We start from the raw sequence: 22,706 nt of genomic DNA, 5'->3' as shown, positions 1-22,706 counted from the left end.
TGGTAATTCCAAATCTGTGATGTAATCGTGAGCTTGGCAAACAGTTATGGAGAATTTGAGGTTTCCACATTCAGACAGAATGCCCGAGGCATTTTAAAGATGGCCGCAGGTGAAATGACTTGCCTTAAAGGGACTTAGCTCTCATTGGTATGTAGAATTAAATCTGACATGTCACAATTTCAAATCTGGTTCAAACACTGGTTCAAACATATGTGAACAAATACGTTTGATCCACTTGAAACTTACCCAGCGTCACTCGCATTCCCACATATTAAGGCGTCCTTGGCTCCTTCCACTTTAAAGAAATTATCTGGAGGAATAAAACAAGACAAAACATGAGTTTCAAATATTTACTAATGCTATACATTTAGGAGCAATTCTAAAATTTGTTTGGGGAACAAAAAACGCAGTATATTTGTGAAAAACGCAATATATCTCACAGTAAAGCATCTCAGAAATCTGCTCACCATGCTTTACAAGAAAATTACAATTTCTTATTCTTATTATTATATATTAAATATTATATTCTTATTATACATTTTCTAGAAAATAACTTGTAAGGAAGACGATATGGGAGACTATATGGAGACTGAGCCAAAGGAAAATGAATGAATAAGTGCTGACCACTGAGCCACCGTGTCGCTATTTAATTTAATTTAATTTAATTTAATTTAATTTAATTTAATTTAATTTAATTTAATTTAATTTAATTGATTTTTAAATTAAACTAAATTAAATACTAAAAAATCTAAATTGTTTCCCAGAGATGGGTTGCAGCCGGAAGGGCATCCACTGCATAAAAAACATATGCTGGATAAGTTGGCTGTTCATTCCACTGTGGCGACCCCAGAATAATAAAGGGACTAAGACGAAAAAGAAAATGAATGAAAATCTAAATTGCCCATAATGTATGTGAATGTGAGAGTGTATGGGTGTTCCCCAGTACTGGGTTGCAGCTGGAAGGGCATCTGCTGTGTAAAACATATGCTGGAACAGTAGACAGTTCATTCCGCTGTGGCGACCCCAGATGAATAAAGAAACCGAGCCAAAGGAAAATGAATTCGGTAAAATTAAATTAAATTTATAATATATATATATATATATATAATTATTATTTTATTTTATTTTATTATTAAAAATATTTTGTAATATTTTAAATTATTATTTTATATTATTTATTTTTTATTATTTTATTTGATCCCTGTACCTTTTAGACATTTTGTCTTAAAGTTTTTTGTTCATGCATACAATGTCTTGGTGATATTTTTTTTATTATCCTCAATCATAATTGTAATTCATTCATTCATTCATTTTCCACTTTAAAGAAATTATCTGGAGGAATAAAACAAGACAAAACATGAGTTTCAAATATTTACATTTAGGAGCAATTCTGAAATTTGTTTGGGGAACAAAAAACGCAGTATATTTGTGAAAGAAAGCAATATATCTCACAGTAATGCATCTCAGAAATCTGCTCACCATGCTTTACAAGAAAATTACTATTTCTTATTCTTATTATTATATATTAAATATTATATTCTTATTATACATTTTCTAGAAAATAACTTAGAAAGGAGACGATATGGGAGACTATATGGAGACTGAGCCGAAGGAAAATGAATGAATGAGTGCTAACCACTGAGCCACTGTGTCGCTATTTGTGGATCATCGTCTATTTATTTGTAATAATCCAACAAGTGTACACCAACATGTGTAATGTCTCGTTCTCGATGTATTTGTACGATAAAAAGCATGACCAAGCACATCAGAAGAAGGCGAAGGCGTCTTGTCTATTTCCGTCTGTGTCCTACATCTGCGTTCTGCAGGTCAAATTATTGAGTGCCAGCTCTGTCCTAATTGCTATTCTAATCAAATGAGACCAAACCAAAAATAAGACTGAATCTCGTCTTTAGACGTCGACGGTTCTGACAGTGTTGTCATTCAACTGAAGTTGATCAGAAACGTGCTTCACATTACTAAAGATGTCATGGGTGTGAAAGAGGATCATTCCGGTGATTTGGTCAACTAGACATTTCTAAATATTACAATAATACAAGCTAAATATGAAATTATCAACAGCTAAAACAGCATTAATTCAGTGGATTAGCAGTCTTTATTTTTCTATTTAATTTGAACTATTGTGCCAAGTTATGACTACACTCGATGACTAGTTCATCTTTGTACGACTAATCTAAGGAGTTTATGTGAGCGTTACCAGTGTTTTTACCTATAATTAAAACTGAAACTGAAATCATTCATTCATTCATTCATTTTCTTTTTGGCTTAGTCCCTTTATTAATCCGGTGTCGCCACAGCGGAATGAACCTCCAACTTATTTAGCACATTTTTTTACGCAGCGAATGCCCTTCCAGCCGCAAACCATCACTGGGACACATCCACACACACTCATTCACACACACACATTCATACACTACAGACAATTTAGCCTACCCAATTCATCTGTACCACATGGGTTTGGACTGTGGGGGAAACCGGAGCGTCCGGAGGAAACCCATGTGAATGCAGGGAGAACATGCAAACTCCACACAGAAATGCCAACTGACCAAGTGACCTTCTTGCTGTGAGGCGACAGCACTACCTACTACACCACTGCGTCATTGAAACTGAAATCAAATTAATTAAAAAAACTAAAGTCAATTGAGAACTAGAAACAGTTTTGGAAAATTCAAATTTTGTAATACATCTAACTACAGGGCGGAGTGTATATATATATATATATAGTCAAATTGAAACAAAATTTATTCAATCAAAAAGAATGAAAAATATTTTGAAAATTTACGAAACACTATGGGCTCTATTTTGACGGTCCATGTGCAGAGCGCAAAACGCAGGGTGCAAACGCTTTCAGCGCGTGTCAGGACGCGTTTTTGCTAATTTACGGACGGGAAAATCTGCTTTGCGCCGTGGCGCATGGTCTAAAAGGGTTGAGTTTATTTTCTTAATGAGTTATAGGTGTGTTTTGAGAATAAACCAATCAGAGTCTCATCTCCCATTCCCTTTAAGAGCCAGCTGCATCACGCCAAGAGCGCATTTGCTAATTACAGGACGCAAAGCAAGTCTAAGTGGAAAAACTGAGCATTTCACAAGCAAACAGTTCACAGTTAACAGAAAACTGTTAAACAGAGCATCTACTGCGTGAGAATGAGAGATAATGGATCACTTTCACTTTCGCTCTTGGATAGGGAAATCTTTACGCACAGACATCAATTAGTCTATAAATAATTAATTTTGTTTGTTAAGCGCAAATATTCGTTTCAAAACTCTTTCTAAATTCAGCTCTAATTTCCAGCAAACGATTAAATGAATAATAATAACAAAATGTGCTCAAAAACCTGAGTTATATCCTAACACACATGCTGTGCCCCATATGGTCTAAAACCTGACAGGTGGACAAATATGAGCTTGTTTTTAATAAAACAAATATAAATATGGATATAATAAATAATACTGCTAATAATAATAACATTATACAAAAGCAGATTGTTATGAATGAACTGAAAAAGCCTCCCGAGATGAAGAAGACATAAAAGCAGTGATTTTTCATATTTATGTAGGCTAGAAAATAATATGTTTTGTAATATTTTAATCCTTTATATTTATATCCTATATATATTCTTATTATATCCTATATATATCCTTAATATTTACATTTTTTCATATGTAAAGATATTTGCCTATTGCTCTCTTGTGTGTATTAAGCAGTGTGTAAGCGAGGTGCAACTCTGCGCTGGAGTTTAGACCGGGTTTGTTTTGGTCTTTTGAAAAATCTATTATAGTTTCTCAAAATAGCAACGCGCCAGCGGTCCGCCTCTGAACTCCTTCCTTTTTAGAGCAGAACGCCTATGGGCGCACATATGAGCGCTAATGCATTTGCTATTTAAACAGCGTAGCGCAACGCCTCAAAACCACTCTTGCACCAAGCTGAAACTACCAAACAAGTATTGCGCCACGCCATGCGCCACACTGCGCCGGGTGTATGATAGGGCCCTAAGAGTGTGCTGCCGTGTTGCACGGTGGCTCAGTGGTTAGCACTGTGGCTTCACAGCAAGAAGGTTGCTGATTCGAGCCTAGGCTGGTCAGTTGATGTTTCTGTGTGAAGTTTGCATGTTCTCCCTGCGTTTGCGTGGGTTTCCTCCGGGTGCTCCGGTTTTCCCCACAGTCCAAACACATGCGCTGTAGGAGAATTGAGTAAGTTAAATTGGCTGTAGTGTAAGAGTGTGCAGAGATTAAAGATAAGGATTTTTTGTACTGGCCCGAATATTTTATTATATAAATTAATAGCTATTTCTTGGCCACATATTTTAAATAATGTGTCCAAAATACGGTCTGTGAATTTAGAATTTAAATCTAGAATTTAAAAATGTTAATAAATGTGTGATGAGCAAAATTTTAAGTGTTATGCAAACAAAAAGAGCAGCATTGAAAATGAGTTCTAAATTATTTAACAAGATCTGGCTGACTTGTCAAACTAGCGGCAAACTGTGCAAAACATCCCTTTATTTTTTTAGGTCATGTTGTACCCACATAAGACATTTACGTTCTTGCTTCAAAGATGTTAGAAACAGATATTTTCGTTTAGCATCACAACCTGATGTTGCCACCTCCTCGCTGTACTGGTTGTTACCAAATTACAGGAAAAAATAACATGCTCACAACATCCAATCACATAAGAGGAACCGAAAAGCAATATGGTGTTTACAACTTCACAGAGAAAGTAGCATTTAAAGGGTTAAAAACACTGTTTATCAGCTATAAGACTGTACACAACTGACAAATAGTCGCAGGCAAATTAAACTTTAGTGACAAGGCAGCATGATAGCACAACAACCATAGTAATCAATCTGTTATAGCACTGTAAACTATTACAAATGTCCATAAAAGTCATTTTTTTCAAGCTTTTCAGGGTTAAAAGTTGTTGGAAGAAAGGTCAAAATCTCATAATGCAATTGAAAATCATAAATAGATGGAAAAAATAAAAACAAAATACGTAAAACTGCTAATGTCGAGATGTTTTTTGTACAGAAGAAGCCACTGACCTTCATTATTGAAGAATTCCTCCAGCGAGGCCCAGCTTCTGTTATTGCAGATGAAAGTGCTGTTGTTGTATGTCGGTAAGGTGGTGTTGAGACATTGTGAGGCGCTGCGGACGCATTTCTGCCGCAGGTTCCCCATGAAGAGCTGCAGGCCGATCAGAGCGAACACGCTAAGGCAGAAAACAGTGAGGATCATCACGTCCGCCAGCTTCTTCACCGACTGGATCAGAGCGCCAACGATGGTCTTCAGGCCTGAGGAAAACACCAGCACATCAGCACACAAACACACTCCACCCAGGGCACGGTGACAATTTTATTATTATTGTTATTATCATATTTAGATTGTTTAGTATTATTGAAAATTATAAATGAATTAAACTATTGTTTTGATTAATGCTGTTTTTTTCAGCATTTTTGTCTTTCCAAATTAAGGTTGTGCATTGTCCTGAAAATGAACTATTGTGCTGTACACTACCTGACGAAAGTCTTGTGGCCTATCCAAGCTTTAAGAACAACAAATACTAATAACTTGACTTCTAGTTAATGGTTTGGTATCAGAAGTGTCTTATATGAGACAGTAAGGTCTGACTCTGCTTAGACACAAGCAGGGTTCAACGCTAAGGATTTTTTATACCGGTCCGATCGGGCCATTGGTTGAGATTTTTACTTGCCCTGCCAAAATTTTCACTGGCCCCACCAACAAAACTAAAAAGTTAATAACTATTTCTTAGCCACATATTTTAAATAGTGGCAAAATTATGCCTGTGAATCTAGAATTTAAACATTTTAAATATGTTAATAAATGTATAATGAGCAAAATTCAATATTTTATGCAAATGAAAGAGCGGTATGAAAAATGTGCTGGTATTTTAATGCAATTCTAAATAATTTTTATTAAAAAAAAATTTTTGTTCTTTTTTTTCAGTTTCTTAATTTTGTACCCATGTAATTGTCTGCTTCTAACACTTTAGAAACAGACGTTTTCTTTTAGCCTCATTGTTTAATTTTGCCACCATGTTGCCATCTTTTCGCTTTACTGGTTGTTACCAGGTTAAAAAAAATAAATAAAAAATGTGTTATGGCAGATAGGAGCCAGTAACAATCCTGTCTACTGTCCCGAGTGTCTTTCACGCTGGCCCCGGGCTACCGGGCAGTCCTTATTGTTGAGCCCTGACAAGTCTCGTCACTGAACAGAAATAATGTCCAGTATAGAATATAAAGTCCTGCTGCAGTGGAGACAGAATGAATATTGTGTCTGACTCCATCATGAGCTTGGAGGACTGCATCCATACATCTCTGACATGAGTCAAAGTCATCTGGAATGGCAAAGAAAGCGTTCTTGCAGGACTCCCAGAGCTCATCAAGACTCTTTGTGTTCATCTTCAACGCCTCCATCTTACCACAGACATGCTCAATAATGTTCATGTCTGGTGACTGGGCTGGCCAATCCTGGAGCACCTTGACCTTTAGGAGCTTTGATGTGGAGGCTGAAGTATGATAAGGAGTGCTATCCTGCTGGAGAATTGTCCCTCTCCTGTGGTTTGTAATGTAATGGGCAGCACAGATGTCTTGATACCTCAGGCTGTTGATGTTGATCATCCACTCTGCAGATCTCTTGCACACCCCCATACTGAATGGAACTCCATACCATAATTTTTCCCTCACCAAACTTGACTGATTTCTGTGATTATCTTGGCTCCATGCTGGTTCCAGTAGGTCTTCTGCAGTATTGGTGATGATTGTGATGCAGCTCAACAGATGATCCATGGGGAAAGTCGACCCTGTGCCACTTTTCCAAATGATCAACTAGAAGTCGAGTTATTATGTGTTGCTGTCACAACTGGGACCAACGACAAGACTTTTGTCAGGTAGTATAGTTTTACAGCACAACTACAGTATAATTATTAATTTACAGTTCGCTTGTATATTTAACATTTTTGCATTTTTTTCATGTTACACTTGAGTGTGCATTGTGCATCTATATATCATTATGAAATCCAGAATATATCCAGAGTATATTACAGTGCACTTGACAATTTTAATAATGAATAGATAGTTTTTTTTTTTTTTTGAAAACTGATTTCTCAGCTTTATTAAACATTATGAATTAATTAAAGTGTTTTTTTTACTATTCATGTTTTTTTGCAGCATTTTGTCATTTCATGTTAGGGTTGTGCATCATTCAGAATCCAGAATATATACAAATATATTGGCAGTAGTGAAATAATAATAATAATAATAATAATAATAATAATAATAATAATAATAATAATAATAATAACACTAATAATAAAAACAACAATAATAATAATAACAACTAAATAATAATAATAATAACAAAATAATAACAATAATAATAATAATAATAATAATAATAACAATAATAATAATAATTTTTTAATGATAATAAAAATAAAGGAAACAAATATTTTAAAAATAATAGGAATGTCTGTTATAGTTTATTGATATTTTTCTCATGCAGAAAATATGTGTAAAGAAGTTTAATAACATGACAAATTAAAATAATGAACAAAAATTGCATAAAAGCATTATAAAAATGTATAAATTAATGAAATATATTATATATTAAACTAAATGTCATTATTTTATGATTAATATTAAAATGAAATAAAAAAAATAATGAAGACAAATTATATTTATATATATATATATATATATATATATATATATATATATATATATATATATATATATATATATATATATAATAAAATACATTTAAAGTACTTTAATATAGCAATTTTAATGGCAATAATAAATATCATATTAAAATTGTAAATACATTTCTGGGATTATGTATTAGATTTCTTTACAATGTGACTGGGATTACTTTACTGCAATTCAGTGTTTTTAAATTAAAATGCATGATTAAATTCATGAATTCTAAATGTTGCCAAACCCAGACTCACATCTCTGACACTGTAGCATTAATAAACCACATTAAAACACAACACAACATCTAGGTCTGTCTTTGCAAACACTTGTGGGTGCAAAAAGCACACAAAATGTGACAGCACACAACAGACACTTCTATGGAATGAGCACATGACTTACTTTACAGTATATAATCATATATGTGCGTGTTTTTCTTTTATATGCATGCATTCTTCAGTCCATAAGAAGCGTCTGTATATTGACTCACCATGCAGAGTTCTGTTGGTCTACATCTATATGGAGCTAACAATATGACAAAAGGATTTGAAATGTAATTGTCAGTTTGAACTATTGATATTTGTATATAGCAAAATGTGTGCATATTCATATATTCAAATATTATTATAGAAGTGGGCGGAGCTAAAAGAGCACTTTTGGCACAATTTATATGCCACAGCTCTCTAATTAGTTGATTCAAATAGCAAAATATGCATATAGATTAAAAATGTAGGTAGTTTGAGAAAATATTCAAAACTTCAGTACTTTATGGAAGTGGGCTGAGATTAAAAAAAAGCTCTTTTGGCACTATTTTAACTCCATAATTCTCTTATTGGTTTACTTATATCGACTTTTTATATGTCCTATATTATATGTCTTAATTTTCAAATGCTCAATATTCATTTAATTATCAAATCCAAACTAAGGGCATACAATATTCCGTTTTATTAAATAACACTTATCAATAATTCAGATGTACACAATTCACAATCAAATAATTTTGTCCTATAATTAGCTCCATACATCTACATCATGCCATTTACGTGTCAAGCACCGTGTGCAATGAGACTTTTGCAGTGAGTGACCTGAGATCAGTGCCGACAGCTGAAGGAAACCTGAACCAGGCGTCCTGATGTAATTTCACTTGTGTGAGATTGAGCTTCAATGCAGCAGTTTCACCTGGAGGTCCTTCGAAAGCCACTTCAGCGTCTAATGTTCACAGATGTAATCGAGTGCATCAGTGCTGGCGCTCAACTTTTTTCTCTTCATAAGGATTTTAAAGAAGCCTTTGTTAAAGACATAACAATAATCAACTTGCTATGAGTAATCTGAGAACAATTACACAATATGTAATACTTTATTGGGCTGGGCGGAGCTAAAGAGCACTTATGTGGAATTCATACCCCATAAATCTCTTATTGGTTGATTTATATTGCAGTTTTCAGTATACTTCATGGACGAGGGCGGAGCTAAAAGAGCTGTTTTGGCATAATTTATACTCCATACCTTTTGTAATTGGTTGATTTATATTGCAAAATATTGCAGTTTTCAGTATACTTCATTGAAGAGGGCGGAGCTAAAAGAGCTGTTTTGGCACAATTTAAACTCCATAGTTCTCTGATTGGTTGATTTATATTGCAGTTTTCATTATACTTCATGGAAGAAGGTGGAGCTATTTTTTTTTTTAGCTAAAAGAGCTGTTTTGGCATAGTTTATACTCCATAACTCTCTTATTAGTTGATTTATATTGCAAAATATTATACAGTTTTCAGTATACTTCATGGAAGAGAGCAAAACTTAAATATCTATTTTGGCACAATTTCTATTCCATATCTCTGTAATTGGTTGATTTATACTGCAAAATGTGCATACAGTATATAATCAAATATTGAAGCAGTTTGAGAATAATTATAAACTAGTGTGATTTATGGAGGTGGGTGAAGCAAAAGCAATTTATACATGTGATTGGTTCATTGGTATTTGCAAAATATGCACATATATAATTTTTAAAATGTTAGTAGCTCAAGAAAACTTCAGAAATTTTCTGCACTTTATGAAAGTGGGTGGAGCTAGAAGAGCACTTTTGGCAAAATTTTACTTCATAGCTCTCTGATTGGTTGATTTATATATATATATATATATATATATATATATATATATATATATATATATATATATATATATATATATATATATATATATATATATAGTAAGTTGTTTGGGAAAACACTCAATTTTCAGCACTTTATTGAAGTAGGCGGAGGTAAAAAGACTGTTTTGGCACTATTTACACTCCATAGCTCTCTTATTGCTTTAGTAATTGTGCACTTTGCTTTGACTTATGGATTGGGAAGAGCTAAGTTCGATTTTGAAGCAAATTAATATTTGCCACAGCTCTCTGATTGGTTGATTTACATGGCAAATTATGCATATACTGTATGTACTGAAATATGTAAGTAGTTTGAGTGAACTTGCACAATTTTTTTGTACTTTATGGAAGTGAGCGGAAGTAAAAAGCTCTTTTGGCACTATTTAACTCCACAGCTCTCTTATTGGTTAATATATATTCCAAAATATCCAGGAATAGTTCAGGAAAACGCAATTTTCAGTACTTAATGGAAGTGGGTGGCGTCTGTTTTGGCACTATTTACACTCCATAGCTTTCTTATTGGTTGAGTAATTATGCACTTTGCTGTGATTTATGGGTTGGGCGAAGCTAAAGAACACTTTTAAAGTAAATGAATATGTGCCACAGCTCTCTGATTGGTTGATTTACCTTGCAAATTATGCATATATGTACTGAAATATGTAAGTAGCTTAAGAGAACATGCACAATTTATGTTGCAGAATATCAGTAGTTCAAGCAAACTTCAGTACTTTATGGAAGTAAGCGGAAATAAAAAGCACTTTTGGCACTATTTTCCTCCACAACCCTCTAAACTAGTTCATTTATATTCCAAAATATTCATATATATTTAAATAAGTAGTTTGAGAAAATTTGCGCAATGCTTTATGGAAGTGGGCGGAGCTCTTTTGGCACTATCTAAAGCTCTCCTATTGGTTGATTTATACTGCAGAGCATGCTATGTTTATACTTAATTTTTAATAATAGATATTTTTATGCATAAGAAAAATGACTCAACCCTCTCGTTTGAGTAATTAAACAGGTCTGGTTAGATGGTTTTGTATTGTTCTTGCCATATAAAGTGGGCAAACAGCCTGTTTTAGTGTTTTGCATCTGATCAGCACGTTTCCCAGCTCAAAAGTCTCATTTCCTACACTCTATGCAATGCATTTCCATGTTTTGTAAGTGATGGAAATGTGTGGTCATCCAGCATGACTGCAGGCCCGGCGGAGCGGCCTCTCACCTGGGATGACTGAGATAGTTTTCAGTGCTCGCAGAACCCTGAATGTCCGTAACGCTGAGACATTGCCCAGGTCCACAAACTCAGTTACATATCTGCAATAAGCCAGAATTGGAGCACAGACAATGACAACAACACCAACAACACAGCGGAGAATGAAGCAGATGCTGGGAGGATTCAGGAGCTGGGAAAAGATGACTGGAGAACAAACGCAGGGAAGAACCGGATGCGGGAATACACTCCGTTTCTGCTTTTTTTTTGGACACAGAGCAACACTTTGAGCTGATTTTGTTTGGTTTGGTTTGTTTTTTTCTCTGCGCAGCTTCAGGAACCTCTTACCTGGAATTACGGAAATAGTTTTCAAAGCGCGGAGGACCCTGAACGTTCGAAGAGCTTGCAGATTGCCTACTTTTATAAACTCAGTTAGAAACCTGCAGAATCACATTACAGTTATACGGGTGAAAGGAGAAACAACTGAAAGAGAAAAAACAGCAAAATTAAAATGTCAGGAAACTGAACAAAGCATCACATGCTGTACTTTCTGCTTGCTTTCTTAATAGCTCACCACACCAACTGTAAAATAATGCAAATAAAATAAATAAATAAAAAGATTCTGTGGAACATATTTTTTTCATAGATTTTGCAGACTATTTTCTAAACAATGAAAGTGAATAGGAGCAGATCATAGCCCTTTTCACAAAGTGATACCGGTAAATATCTGGAAAATTTCCTGAACGACTTTAACGGTAAATTCAAAAAAGTGCTGTTCACACAGGCGAGGACGTTACGAAATTTTTCCAGAAAAGACCGTTCACACATCCATGCCAAAATAGCGGTAAATTCTGACATCATTAACCAGAAATGAGCTTTAAACGGCTGCGCTTGTGTTTATAACACTTGACTACCTTACAAACTCTGTGGATGGATCAGTATTGTGGACAACTTCGATGAAAACATACTGAGAAACACTTTCGCATGTCGAGATGTACATAAAATGTGTGTGTGCTGTCCAGGGCCGGAGTGGGACTCCTTTTCAGCCCTGGAGTTTCAAGCCTTATGCTGAGTTCACACCAGATGCGGAACAGACATCCTAGGGTGCGATACGCGCAAATGGCGTGGTGCGAATGACGCAAATTGTGCGAATGGCGAGGGGCAAATTGAGCGTTTTGTGCGTTTGACGTGCTTAACGAGCGTTTCGCACGAATCTCTCGAGTTTAAAAATCTGAACTTCAGCGTACATTCGCGCCTGATTAACTGTGTGCTAAAAAAAATGAACCCGCCCACCGGGAGTTCTCCCGGTCCTCCCGATTAGCCAGCCAGATCTCACGAGAAAACATGAATATTTTACGTTTTGCCAGTTTAGTGGCTAATTCGTACGAATTCGAGATCAGTCATACAAAATTGAACGATTTTAAAAAGGAGGCGTGGCACCTAACCCCACCCCTAAACCCAACCGTCATTGAGGGATGAGCAAGTCGTACTAAATTGTAGGAATTAGATCGTACAAATTCATACGAATTAACCACTAAATAAAAAAGTTACGAATTGCCGTGAGATTGTGTTGGATTAGCCAATCTGGGCCTGGTGCTGTCGCTCACCGGCTGCTTCACACACATACGCGACGCTTCAAGCTACTGAAGGAAGCAGAGCTTGAAGGTAAACAAACAGCAGATTATCATAAGCATCTTATCGATCATTTTTTCCACAGTTGGCATTAGGGAGGAACATAGAAACGTTATCCGACTAACAGCAGCTAAATGTGTCTGGAAAATATTCAAAGGCTTTTATTTTTATAAAAGCATGGACGTGAATGCGTCTGAGTGTTCTGATTGGCTGGAGTAGACATCTCATGTCAGTTAGTTCTAGTTGTGAACGCGCTCTTTACGACAATCTTCCTTCTGCGTTTACAAAGCGCAGCATTCCGGCAAATTACCCGTAATCTTACAACTTCTCTTTCCAGAAAATAGCCAGAACTAATTTACTGGCATTTTCATAAAGGGCCTGTTCACTCACACAGACCTTTCCGTAAAATTGCAGGTAATTTTCTGTAAAGGTTTGTACTGTATGTGTGAAAGGGGCTCGTGTCAAGATTAATTATTTCACAAATACCTAAATGAAGTCACACAAAGCTACGGAATGATACAGGGATTTCTGTACTATCCAAAAATCTTAAAATAAAAGTTTTATTATTTTGATAATAGATAATCTTACTTGTTTTAAAAAAAAGACCTAATATGAATCTTTAAGAAAACAATATTCACACATTAATATAACATGCAACATATCTAACAGCACAATTTCATGTATTATGTGGTGTATAAAAGTAAAATCGAGTTATGACATATAAAAATATGTAAATAATTATTAATTTATTAGACTAATGTGGTTAAAAACGATATTTTGTTGGGTATTTTGTCATATTTTAATAAACAATGAATATTTTTTTAAGAAAATCTAATATTTCTAATATTCTAATATTTAAATTTCTAGTATTTAATTTTTATTTATATTTAATTATTTATTATTTAATATGATTATATATTTATATATTTAACATGGTGCAGTTCAATGGCGCAGTGGGTAGCACAATTGCCTCACAGCAAGAAGGTTGTTGGATTGAGCCGCAAATAGGTCAGTTGGCATTTCTGTGTGGAGTTTGCATGTTCTCCCCGTGTTGGTGTGGGTTTTCTCCGGGTGATTTTTGATCAACTAAATTGGCTGTAGTGTGTGAGCATGAATGCGGAAGTGTGTGGGTGTTTTCCAGTACTGGGTTGCAGCTGTAGGGGCATCTGCTGTGTAACATTAACTAAAACAGTTGGTGGTTCATTCCACTGTAGTATCCCCTGATAAAAAAAGGGACTAAGCCGAAGGAAGTTAATGAATGAATGAAATATATAATGATTCTGAAATACTGTATGAATAATATAATTAGCTTACAGTAAAATAAGAGAAAATCAATGTTTGTATTCTTGTTTTTTTCTGTATTTTTATAGATGCATCCTGATTTTATCATTATGTTCATAAAAGACAAACTAATGATGAAGTGAACAATATTATTATTAAGCCAGCTCAGATTTCCGAGTCTCTGTTTCTGCATCAGACTGATTATGAAGCAGGTGAATTGACAGTGCATGCGGCGTATAATATTGCATGTTCAGATATGATGTTATTTTGTATACAGTGGTGTGTTAGTGATTTATCAGCCGCTGTTTCCGCTTCGCCGTCATCCGTCTGGCTTTAATGAAGTCAGGAACGGCGGCTCGCGCTCCTGTCAACGTTTCAATACAAACGTGACTTATTTTCAGCCCGAGGGTCCATCTGACGGCGGTTCAAGGACAAGCGGCCTGTTAAAACTCCACAAATAAAGCCATAAAGGCCAAGCAGAAATAAGCACTTCATCACCACACACCGCTTCTGTCTGAAAACACACGCATCTATGGAGAAATTCTGCTTATGCAGTCACAATGATTCACCCTCCTGTGAAATATTTCCCAAACTATGTTGAACAGATTCAGAAATTGTTCACAGTGTTTCCTCTAATATTTGTTCTTCTGGAGAAAGTTTTATTTGTTTTATTTTGGCTAGAATAAAAGCAGGTTTTTATTGTTTTAAAGCTATTTTAAGGTCAATATTATTAGCCCCCTTCAGCAATATTAGTTTTGAATTGTCTCCAGAACAAACCACTGTTATACAATGACTTGCCTAATTACCCTAACTTTACCTTAATTACCCTAGTGAAGCCTTTAAATGTCACTTTAAGCTGAATACTAGTGTCTTGAAGAATATCTAGTCTAATATTATGTGCTGTCATAAGGGCGTCGCTAGACCCAATTAACTAAAAATCGCTAGTGCCCCAGTAAATGCTTTGAGATATGATTTGCTTCCTTTGCAAAGTGTGTTTATCAAGAGTGGTAATCCAGGAATAAAGACATTATTCTCTATGTGCAACCAAACCAACACTGGCAAAAGCAAGTTTAATCAAAAAGCAAACTGACGCATCTCGTGTGTGCAGAAAACCCTACCCGCTTGTGAGTCCCGGTTGTTAACATGCATGCCGAAAAAAGTACTTGCTGCACACAGGCCGCTCATGGGTTGTGAAACCGGCGCAACAGCCTTTTATGCGGAGGTGACGGCACCCACAAAACTAAAGTTTAGATAATGTGATGGTGATGCTGCTAAGCACACCTCCTGATGGATTTTTTGTATGAAGTAAAAAGAAGTCGGGAGGTACAGTAAAACTTAATAAACCTTATTCTCGGCCATGTGTCAAGTCTAAAAGATAACTCTATAAAACTTTTATAAAAATATTTTTTGTATTCTATAGAATTTCATTCAAATGAAATTATTGTTCATTCAAAATATTTCTTATATATATAAAGGATGAATGAATGATGACAGTAAATAATATTAGACTAGATATTCTTCAAGACACTTCTATACAGCTTGAAGTGACATTTAAAGGCTTCACTAGGGTAATTAGGGTAACTAGGCAGGTTAGGGTAATCAGGCAAGTTATTGTAAAACTGTGGTTTGATCTGTAGATTGTCAGAAAAAAATTGCTTAAAGGGGCTAATAATATTGACCTTAAAATGGTGTTTAAAATATCGAAAATTGCTTTTAATCTAATCAAAATAAATCAAATCAGACTTTTTTTCAGAAGAAAAAACATTATCAGACATACTGTGAAAATGTCCTTGCTCTGTTAAACATCATTTAGGAAATATTTAAAAAAGGAGCTAATAATTCTGACTTTAACTGTATATATATAGGCCCTATTGTTGTTGTTTTTGAGAGGGCCTGGCCCAGTAGAGCTTTAGGTCTAGCAATGTCCCTGGCTGTCATCCTGGCAAAGATACAAGAAATCAGTTATTAGACATGAGTTATTAAACTATTATGATTAGAAATGTGTTGAAAAACTTTTCTTTATGTTAAACAGAAATATTCCAAAATCATTATATTCCAATTATCAAAAAAGTTAAGTAACAAGTAGGTTTATGGTGTATTAAAAAATAAGTAAATAAATAAATAAATAACTAAACAAATAAATAAATAAATAAATAAATAAATAAACAAACAAACAAATAAATAAATAAATAAATAAATAAATAAATAAATAAATAAATAAATAATAATAATAATAATATTAACATATTAGGGGGCGGCACGGTGGCTTAGTGGTCAGCACTGTGGCCTCACAGTAAGAAGGTCTTTGGTTCGAGTCCCAGCTGGGCCAGTTGGCATATCTGTGTGGAGTTTGCATGCTCTCCCCGTGTTGGCATGGGTTTCTTCATGTCAACACATTTGCTTCTGGCGAACTGATGAAATAAATTGGCTGTAGTGTATGAGTGTGAGTGTGAATGAATGTGTATGGGTTTTTCCTAGTACTGGGTTGCAGCTGCAAGGGCATCCGCTGCATAAAACATATGTTGGAATAGTTGGTGGTTCATTCCACTGTGGCAACCCCTGATGAAAAAAGGGACTAAGCCGGAGGAAAATAAATCAACGAATAATAACTGATTTCTTTTCTCTTTGCCATGATGACAGAAAATAATATTAGACTAGATATTCATCAAGACACTAGTATTCAGCTTAAAGTGACATTTAACTAGAGACTTAACTAGATTAATTAGGGTCAAGTTAATTAGGCAAGTCATTGTATAACAGTGGTTTCTTCTGGAGTCAATCAAAACTAATATAGCTTAAGGGGGCTAATAATATTGACCTTAAAATGGCTTTAAAATAATTAAAACTGCTTTTATTCTAGCCGAAATAAAACAAATAAGACTTTCTCCAGAAGAACAAATATCATAGGAAATACTGTGAAAAAATTCCTGAATCTGTTCCACATCATTTAGGAAATATTTGAATTGGGCGATTAATTTTTACTTTAACTGTAACGTCCAGAATTATCTCAATACAGCTTTACTGCGGTGTGAGGTTTTCTATTACAGTAAAGCAGCAGTGAATGGTGTAAATGACATTACTGTGTGTGTTTTAGGAGCGGGGTGAAGGACAGGGTAAAGCGCTCACACTCCCCTTCACAAGCTCTCAGCACTATTCATCTGTAATATGGAGCCCTTTTCAGCGCCTGAGATTAGATTATTACAGCCTATTATTGAAAATAATAACAACAGTGTCTTTATGGGTTCATTATCTCTGTGTCTGAGAGCAGCCAATCAGGAGGAGTCCTGATTACAGGTGGGCGGAGCTTACACAGTCTTAGCGTAAGAGGAATGGAATGTTATGTTATGGAAAACATTATAATATATATATATATATATATATATATATATATATATATATATATATATATATATATATATATATATATATATATATATATATATATATATATATATATATAGATATATATACAGTTGACATCAAAATTTGTAAACATTTCGTCTTCTGGAGAAAGTCTTATTTGTTTTATTTCGGCTAGAATAAACACTTTTTAAGCAATCCTTAAGCAATATTAGTATTGGATTGTCTCCAGAACAAACCACTGTTATACCATGACTGGCCTAATTACCCTAACTTTACCCCCAATTAATCTAGTGAAGCCTTTACATGTCACTTTAAGCTGTATAGAAGTGTCTTGAAGAATATCTAGTCTAATATTATGTGCTGTCATCATGACAAAGAGAAAATAAATCAGTTATTAGAAATGAGTTACTACATTATTATGTTTAGAAATGTGTTAAAGCACAGAAATATTTTGTAAAATTAAAAAATTTCACAAAAGGAATAATTTTGATAACAGACTTTTTATTATTTATTATTATTTTAAAAATTGAATCTGAAACAAAGATGTCAAGCAGCAAAATTTGTTTGAAAAAAAAATTTGATTAGAAAAACTAAATAGATTTTTTTTACCAAGCCTGAAACTTAAATAATTAATATTTTATTTGCAACTTTATAAAATTGACATTTTACAGTGAATCTTTTTTTTTAAGAAATAGCACGTAGTACACTGAATTAAACATAACATTTTGAAGTAGAAAGATATTGTACAACTGTTTGTAAAAAAAGATCAAATAATCAACTGTTTTAGCCTGTAATAAATGCCTTTTTTAGATAATGTAGTAAATAAAATGAATAATAGTTTAGATTTTACTATGAAACAATTTTAAAGCGGTGCACATGAACTAACTGAACTTCAAAAGTAATTTACTGAGAGCAATTTTAGAAAACTGTAAATGTACAGTGATCAAACCCGAACGGTTTTCAATGTAATTTGACATTCAAGAGTAATAAACTGTAATTTAATACATCCTTACCACAAATCCATTCTGTATTTTTATAGTTTTTGCTTGTAATTTAACAAAGCTCTACCTTACCTTTCCTTTACAGATCTTTTTTAAAAGTGTGAATGTGGCGTACTATCATCTGTTATTATCATTATTATTAATATTATACCACAAGTTTGTACCAAATAGACAAAAAACAGCAGAGTGACAGATAAGCAAGGTACAGTGCTCAGAATAAATAAGTACACCCCTCCCTCACAAATCTCTCTTTTAAATTCATAGTTTGAATAGGAAGCTCTACAATATTATATTGTGCATATACATTAGATTATTCAGTGCTGAAGCCAAATCTAGAGCTGATCTAACAACAAAATAACTGATGATAACACTCCAAACACTAGTACAGCCAAATTAATATGTTTAAATTTAATATGTTTATTAATATGAAAAATATTTAAAAATGGAAACATTTTGTTGAAATTTTGCAGGTTGTAAATTATTTTTGCTATATTTTGCTTGAATTTAATTGTATTATCTTTTAATTTCTAAATATGTTTGCTGACTGAATTTCACCACATCACATTGCCTATATTCACTGAGAAACTGAGAAAAATATTGATTTTCAAAATGAGCTGTACTTAATGATGCTGAGCACTGTACATATATGAATAATACATATTCACTAAACGTCAAGATGATTGGTAGTACCTGGATATTATTAGCATAATCAGTTGTGATCTGAGAATAACACACTTCAGAATGCCATTATTGGCCAATCAGAATCAAGTATAAAGCCATGTAATAATTTGATTTGATTTGATTTGATTTGACTACATGTGACATGACGCAGCGACCTGTAATAAAAGGTTTTATTTTCATGTAAAAGAAGTTTTGTCTAAACCAGACATCCCCAAACTAGGGCCCGTGGGACAAAGTTGGTCCACAGTAACCTTTGATTTGGCCCTCCATCCCATCTGAGAAGAGAGGGAGAGATGATGGGGAATTTGGGGGGAATGCCTTTAACAGAGATTGTCTTTTTATAATTTAGCATAACTTTTGTTTTTTAACTGTTGAGCTGCAAAAACAGCTGAAATTAAATGTTTTAATTAAATGTTGTGAATAGATGAAATAAAATAAAATAAAATAAAATAAAATAAAATAAAATGAAATAAAATAAAATAAAATAAAATAAAATAAAATAAAATAAATAAAATAAAATAAAATAAAATAAAATAAAATTAAATTAAACAAAACAAAACAAAACAAAACAAAACAAAACAAAACTAAATTAAATAAAATTAAATTAAATTAAATTAAATTAAATTAAATTAAATTAAATAAATAAATAAATGAATGAATGAATAAATAAATAAATAAATAAATAAATAAATAAATAAATAAATAAATAAATAAATAAATAAATAAATAAATACAGAGAGCAGACATTGCAGAAGAAATCAGCAAGCGGATCAAGGCAAAGTGTATTTTTAGTGTTATAAATGGGATTGCTGATATTTGTTATTGTAAGATGTTCATTATAAAATGTGCAAAAACATATAAAAATAATACAATTAAAGTATTTTAAATGTAATAAATTATAATATTAATTAAATTATATAATACATTATATAATGGTTTATAATAATATATATAATATATTAGTTTTTCTCAGAGGCTTTGGTGCATTTCTCACAACAGTTCATGCATTTCTCAAAACAGTTAGTCATTTGTGCACATCATAGTAGCAGTTTCTCATTCCTTCCAACACAATGCAAATGCTTTTGGACATGCATCAACTGCTTTCATACAACTCTCTGCTGTTTATAACATTATCATCTGCTTATGTCATGTCAGTCAAAATGAGCTAAACTTGTAAATGCTGAATAGTCTTTCCATATACAAATAATAGCCCTCATTTCATTACTTGAGTCATTACATACATACATGTTGAACTAGTTGTCAAAATCTGTCTAGCAAATTTTTAAAAACATTTAAATCTTTTTTTTCTGAAAATGTTTTCGAAATTGGACAATTTCATTAATGATTTACAGAGCTGTGTGTGTTGTAGGTTCAGTTCCGATATGTACTGCAATTACAGTTGTGCACAGCTCTACCCAAAGGAAGTGTATGTGAAACACACATATTCAGTGTCTTGTAGTCAGATACCTCACTAGATGCACTTATGTCCAACTTTACTGTAGTTTTCAAATGGCTGTGCAAATAGTATACACTGCTGTCTTGAGCATTTTCAGGAAGTGTCACCACAATCTGACTTCTTTGCATTGGGAAAAATGTAGAGTAAACTGTCATAATGAAATCATGACAAAGCCATTTGACTATCTTGTTCACACTGACACTGACACTTTCATTGACATCAATACTTGCTTTTGAGGAACGAGCTCTCTATTTTGAGCAAGTGACGCGCTTTTGCAGGTTATCAACTAACTTTTGCAGTTTGTACTAACTGTTTTGAGAAATACATGAACTGTTGTGCTAATGTAAATAGTGTTGTGAGAAATGAACCAAAGTCACTGAGAAAAACTGTAAATACAGAGAGCAGACATTGCAGAAGCGATCAGCAAGCGGATCAAGTCAAAGTGTATTTTTTAGTGTTATAGATGGGATTGTTGGTGTTTTTATTGTAAGATGATCATTATAAAATATGCAAAAATGTTCATAATACTGTTAGTACAAGTAATTTAAATGTAATAAATTATAGCATTAATAAATTATATAATACATTATCATTTTAAATTAGGAAATTACATTTTCAATCAACTTTACAGTTTGGTATATTTACCTCTGGCCCACCACCCTCAATCAAGTTTAGTTCTTCATTAAAAAAAAAAAGGTTTGGGCATTCCTGGTCTAAACCATCCATGATAAAGATGTGCAATCGTTTTTATTTAAACAGTTTCTGATGTCACATCACAGCTGAACAGCAGCATAAACTACAACCACAATGATCACCTCAGCTGCTGATTATGTGCTCCATTCAGTGTTGACATGCGTTTGAACACCATTTGACATGACATGTATTGCCATAATACTGAAAGCAGCAGCAGATAGTTCACCTCAGATCTAGAAAATAAAATAACTAGCAGATGGTTTGAAAGTCAGACTTTGTACTAAACCGTGCCATTTCATTGGGAGTGCGGTGGCTGGTATTTAAAGGGGACCGATTATGCCTCTTTTTACAAGATGTAAAATGTGTCTCTGATGTCATCACCTCCTCCGCCGAGAGCAGCTTTACTTCGGCCAGTCCATCACGGATGTACCGCTGGATCTCATCTCTCCATTGTAGTTAAAACATGATGTTTAATGCATCTTGTGTATATCTAACATACAGTTTTTGGTCTAATAAATCTATTATTTGCTCTCAGGTGTATTATTTTGTCAGTGTAATTTTGTTACCTTTAATAATTGTCTTTAAATATGTTACTGTGTTGTACGAGGTTTGTCTTCGTTTACCAAATTGCTTAACGCTATCTTTATTTCTTATTGTGTACGTCTTTATACTTGTATAATGTCGATTGTAGTTTATTAAATCTGATTATAAAAGACACGTGTCTGTGTATAATAATACATTTCACTTTACATTTACATTGATTTAAGTTTTCATTTCTTAAAACAAAAATTAGGTTTATAATATTACTATAATATTAATTATAAGGCCGTGCTTTATATAATTAAATCATTTTATTTTGAATGTACAGTGAAACCGATGAATCTGTGGTGAGTTAAGTGACGTTATAAAGTAAACTGCCATTCTATATGAAGAAATACCCGACTTGTGTCCTCGCGTCCTCGGGAGTTCGTTGTTCCAAGTCTGAACTTGGCAAATCTAAACTTCCAAGAACGCAAGTACTTGGTATTGAGAAACAGCCATGGCGTTTTGGTGACTGTTGCTTTAAATGCAAATTAGATTTAAAAGAGGGTGGAGCAAAAAATGCTTATGTGTCAGTATTGTAAGAGATGTAAATTAGTAGTGTGTGTGTTATCAGTGCTGATCAGGTGTGCATGTGTGCTTCAGTGTGAGTGTGTGCTTCAGGCTTCTGTCAGTCTATGTGGCTCCTGTCGCTGTTCATCTAAAACTCCACATCTATAATCATCTTAGTCTACGCTGACATTATCTTCAGCAGCTCAAACACTCTAATAGCTAATGGACAGACGGCTGCTTCTCACTCAGGGCTGCTGTTTATGCTAATGAGGGAGAGATGGGCACTAGTGGGCGGGGCTTTCCACCTATAATGATACATACAAAGTGAGAATCTCAATCAAAGTGTTTTTGCAGACTCTTTATATCATTATAAAAATAAAATTAATTAACTTTGTCCATTAGAGGCTGCGTTCAAACCCCTTAT

General features: G+C 33.7%; 1 protein-coding gene across 4 annotated transcripts in view; it reads right to left on the bottom strand.

The window, feature by feature from the left end:
- scn5lab (sodium channel, voltage gated, type V-like, alpha b) overlaps positions 1–22,706 on the bottom strand; it is a 251,401-nt gene that overhangs the window by 147,738 nt on the left and 80,957 nt on the right. For 3 of the 4 annotated variants that reach the window (XM_087308807.1, XM_087308803.1, NM_001045123.1), the window contains 3 exon segments: positions 11,096–11,187; positions 5,058–5,306; positions 247–310 (listed from right to left, as the gene is read on the bottom strand). In XM_087308807.1, coding sequence (XP_087164933.1) covers positions 247–310; positions 5,058–5,306; positions 11,096–11,187 — 405 coding nt within the window. 4 annotated transcript variants of the gene reach the window in all.

This window comes from Danio rerio, chromosome 24 (assembly GCF_052040795.2).
Source record: "Danio rerio strain M-AB ecotype USA chromosome 24, GRCz13ab, whole genome shotgun sequence".
Lineage (NCBI taxonomy): Eukaryota > Metazoa > Chordata > Actinopteri > Cypriniformes > Danionidae > Danio > Danio rerio.
The sequence above is the reverse complement of the archived record's forward strand: the minus strand, read 5'-3'. Positions and strand labels throughout refer to the sequence as shown.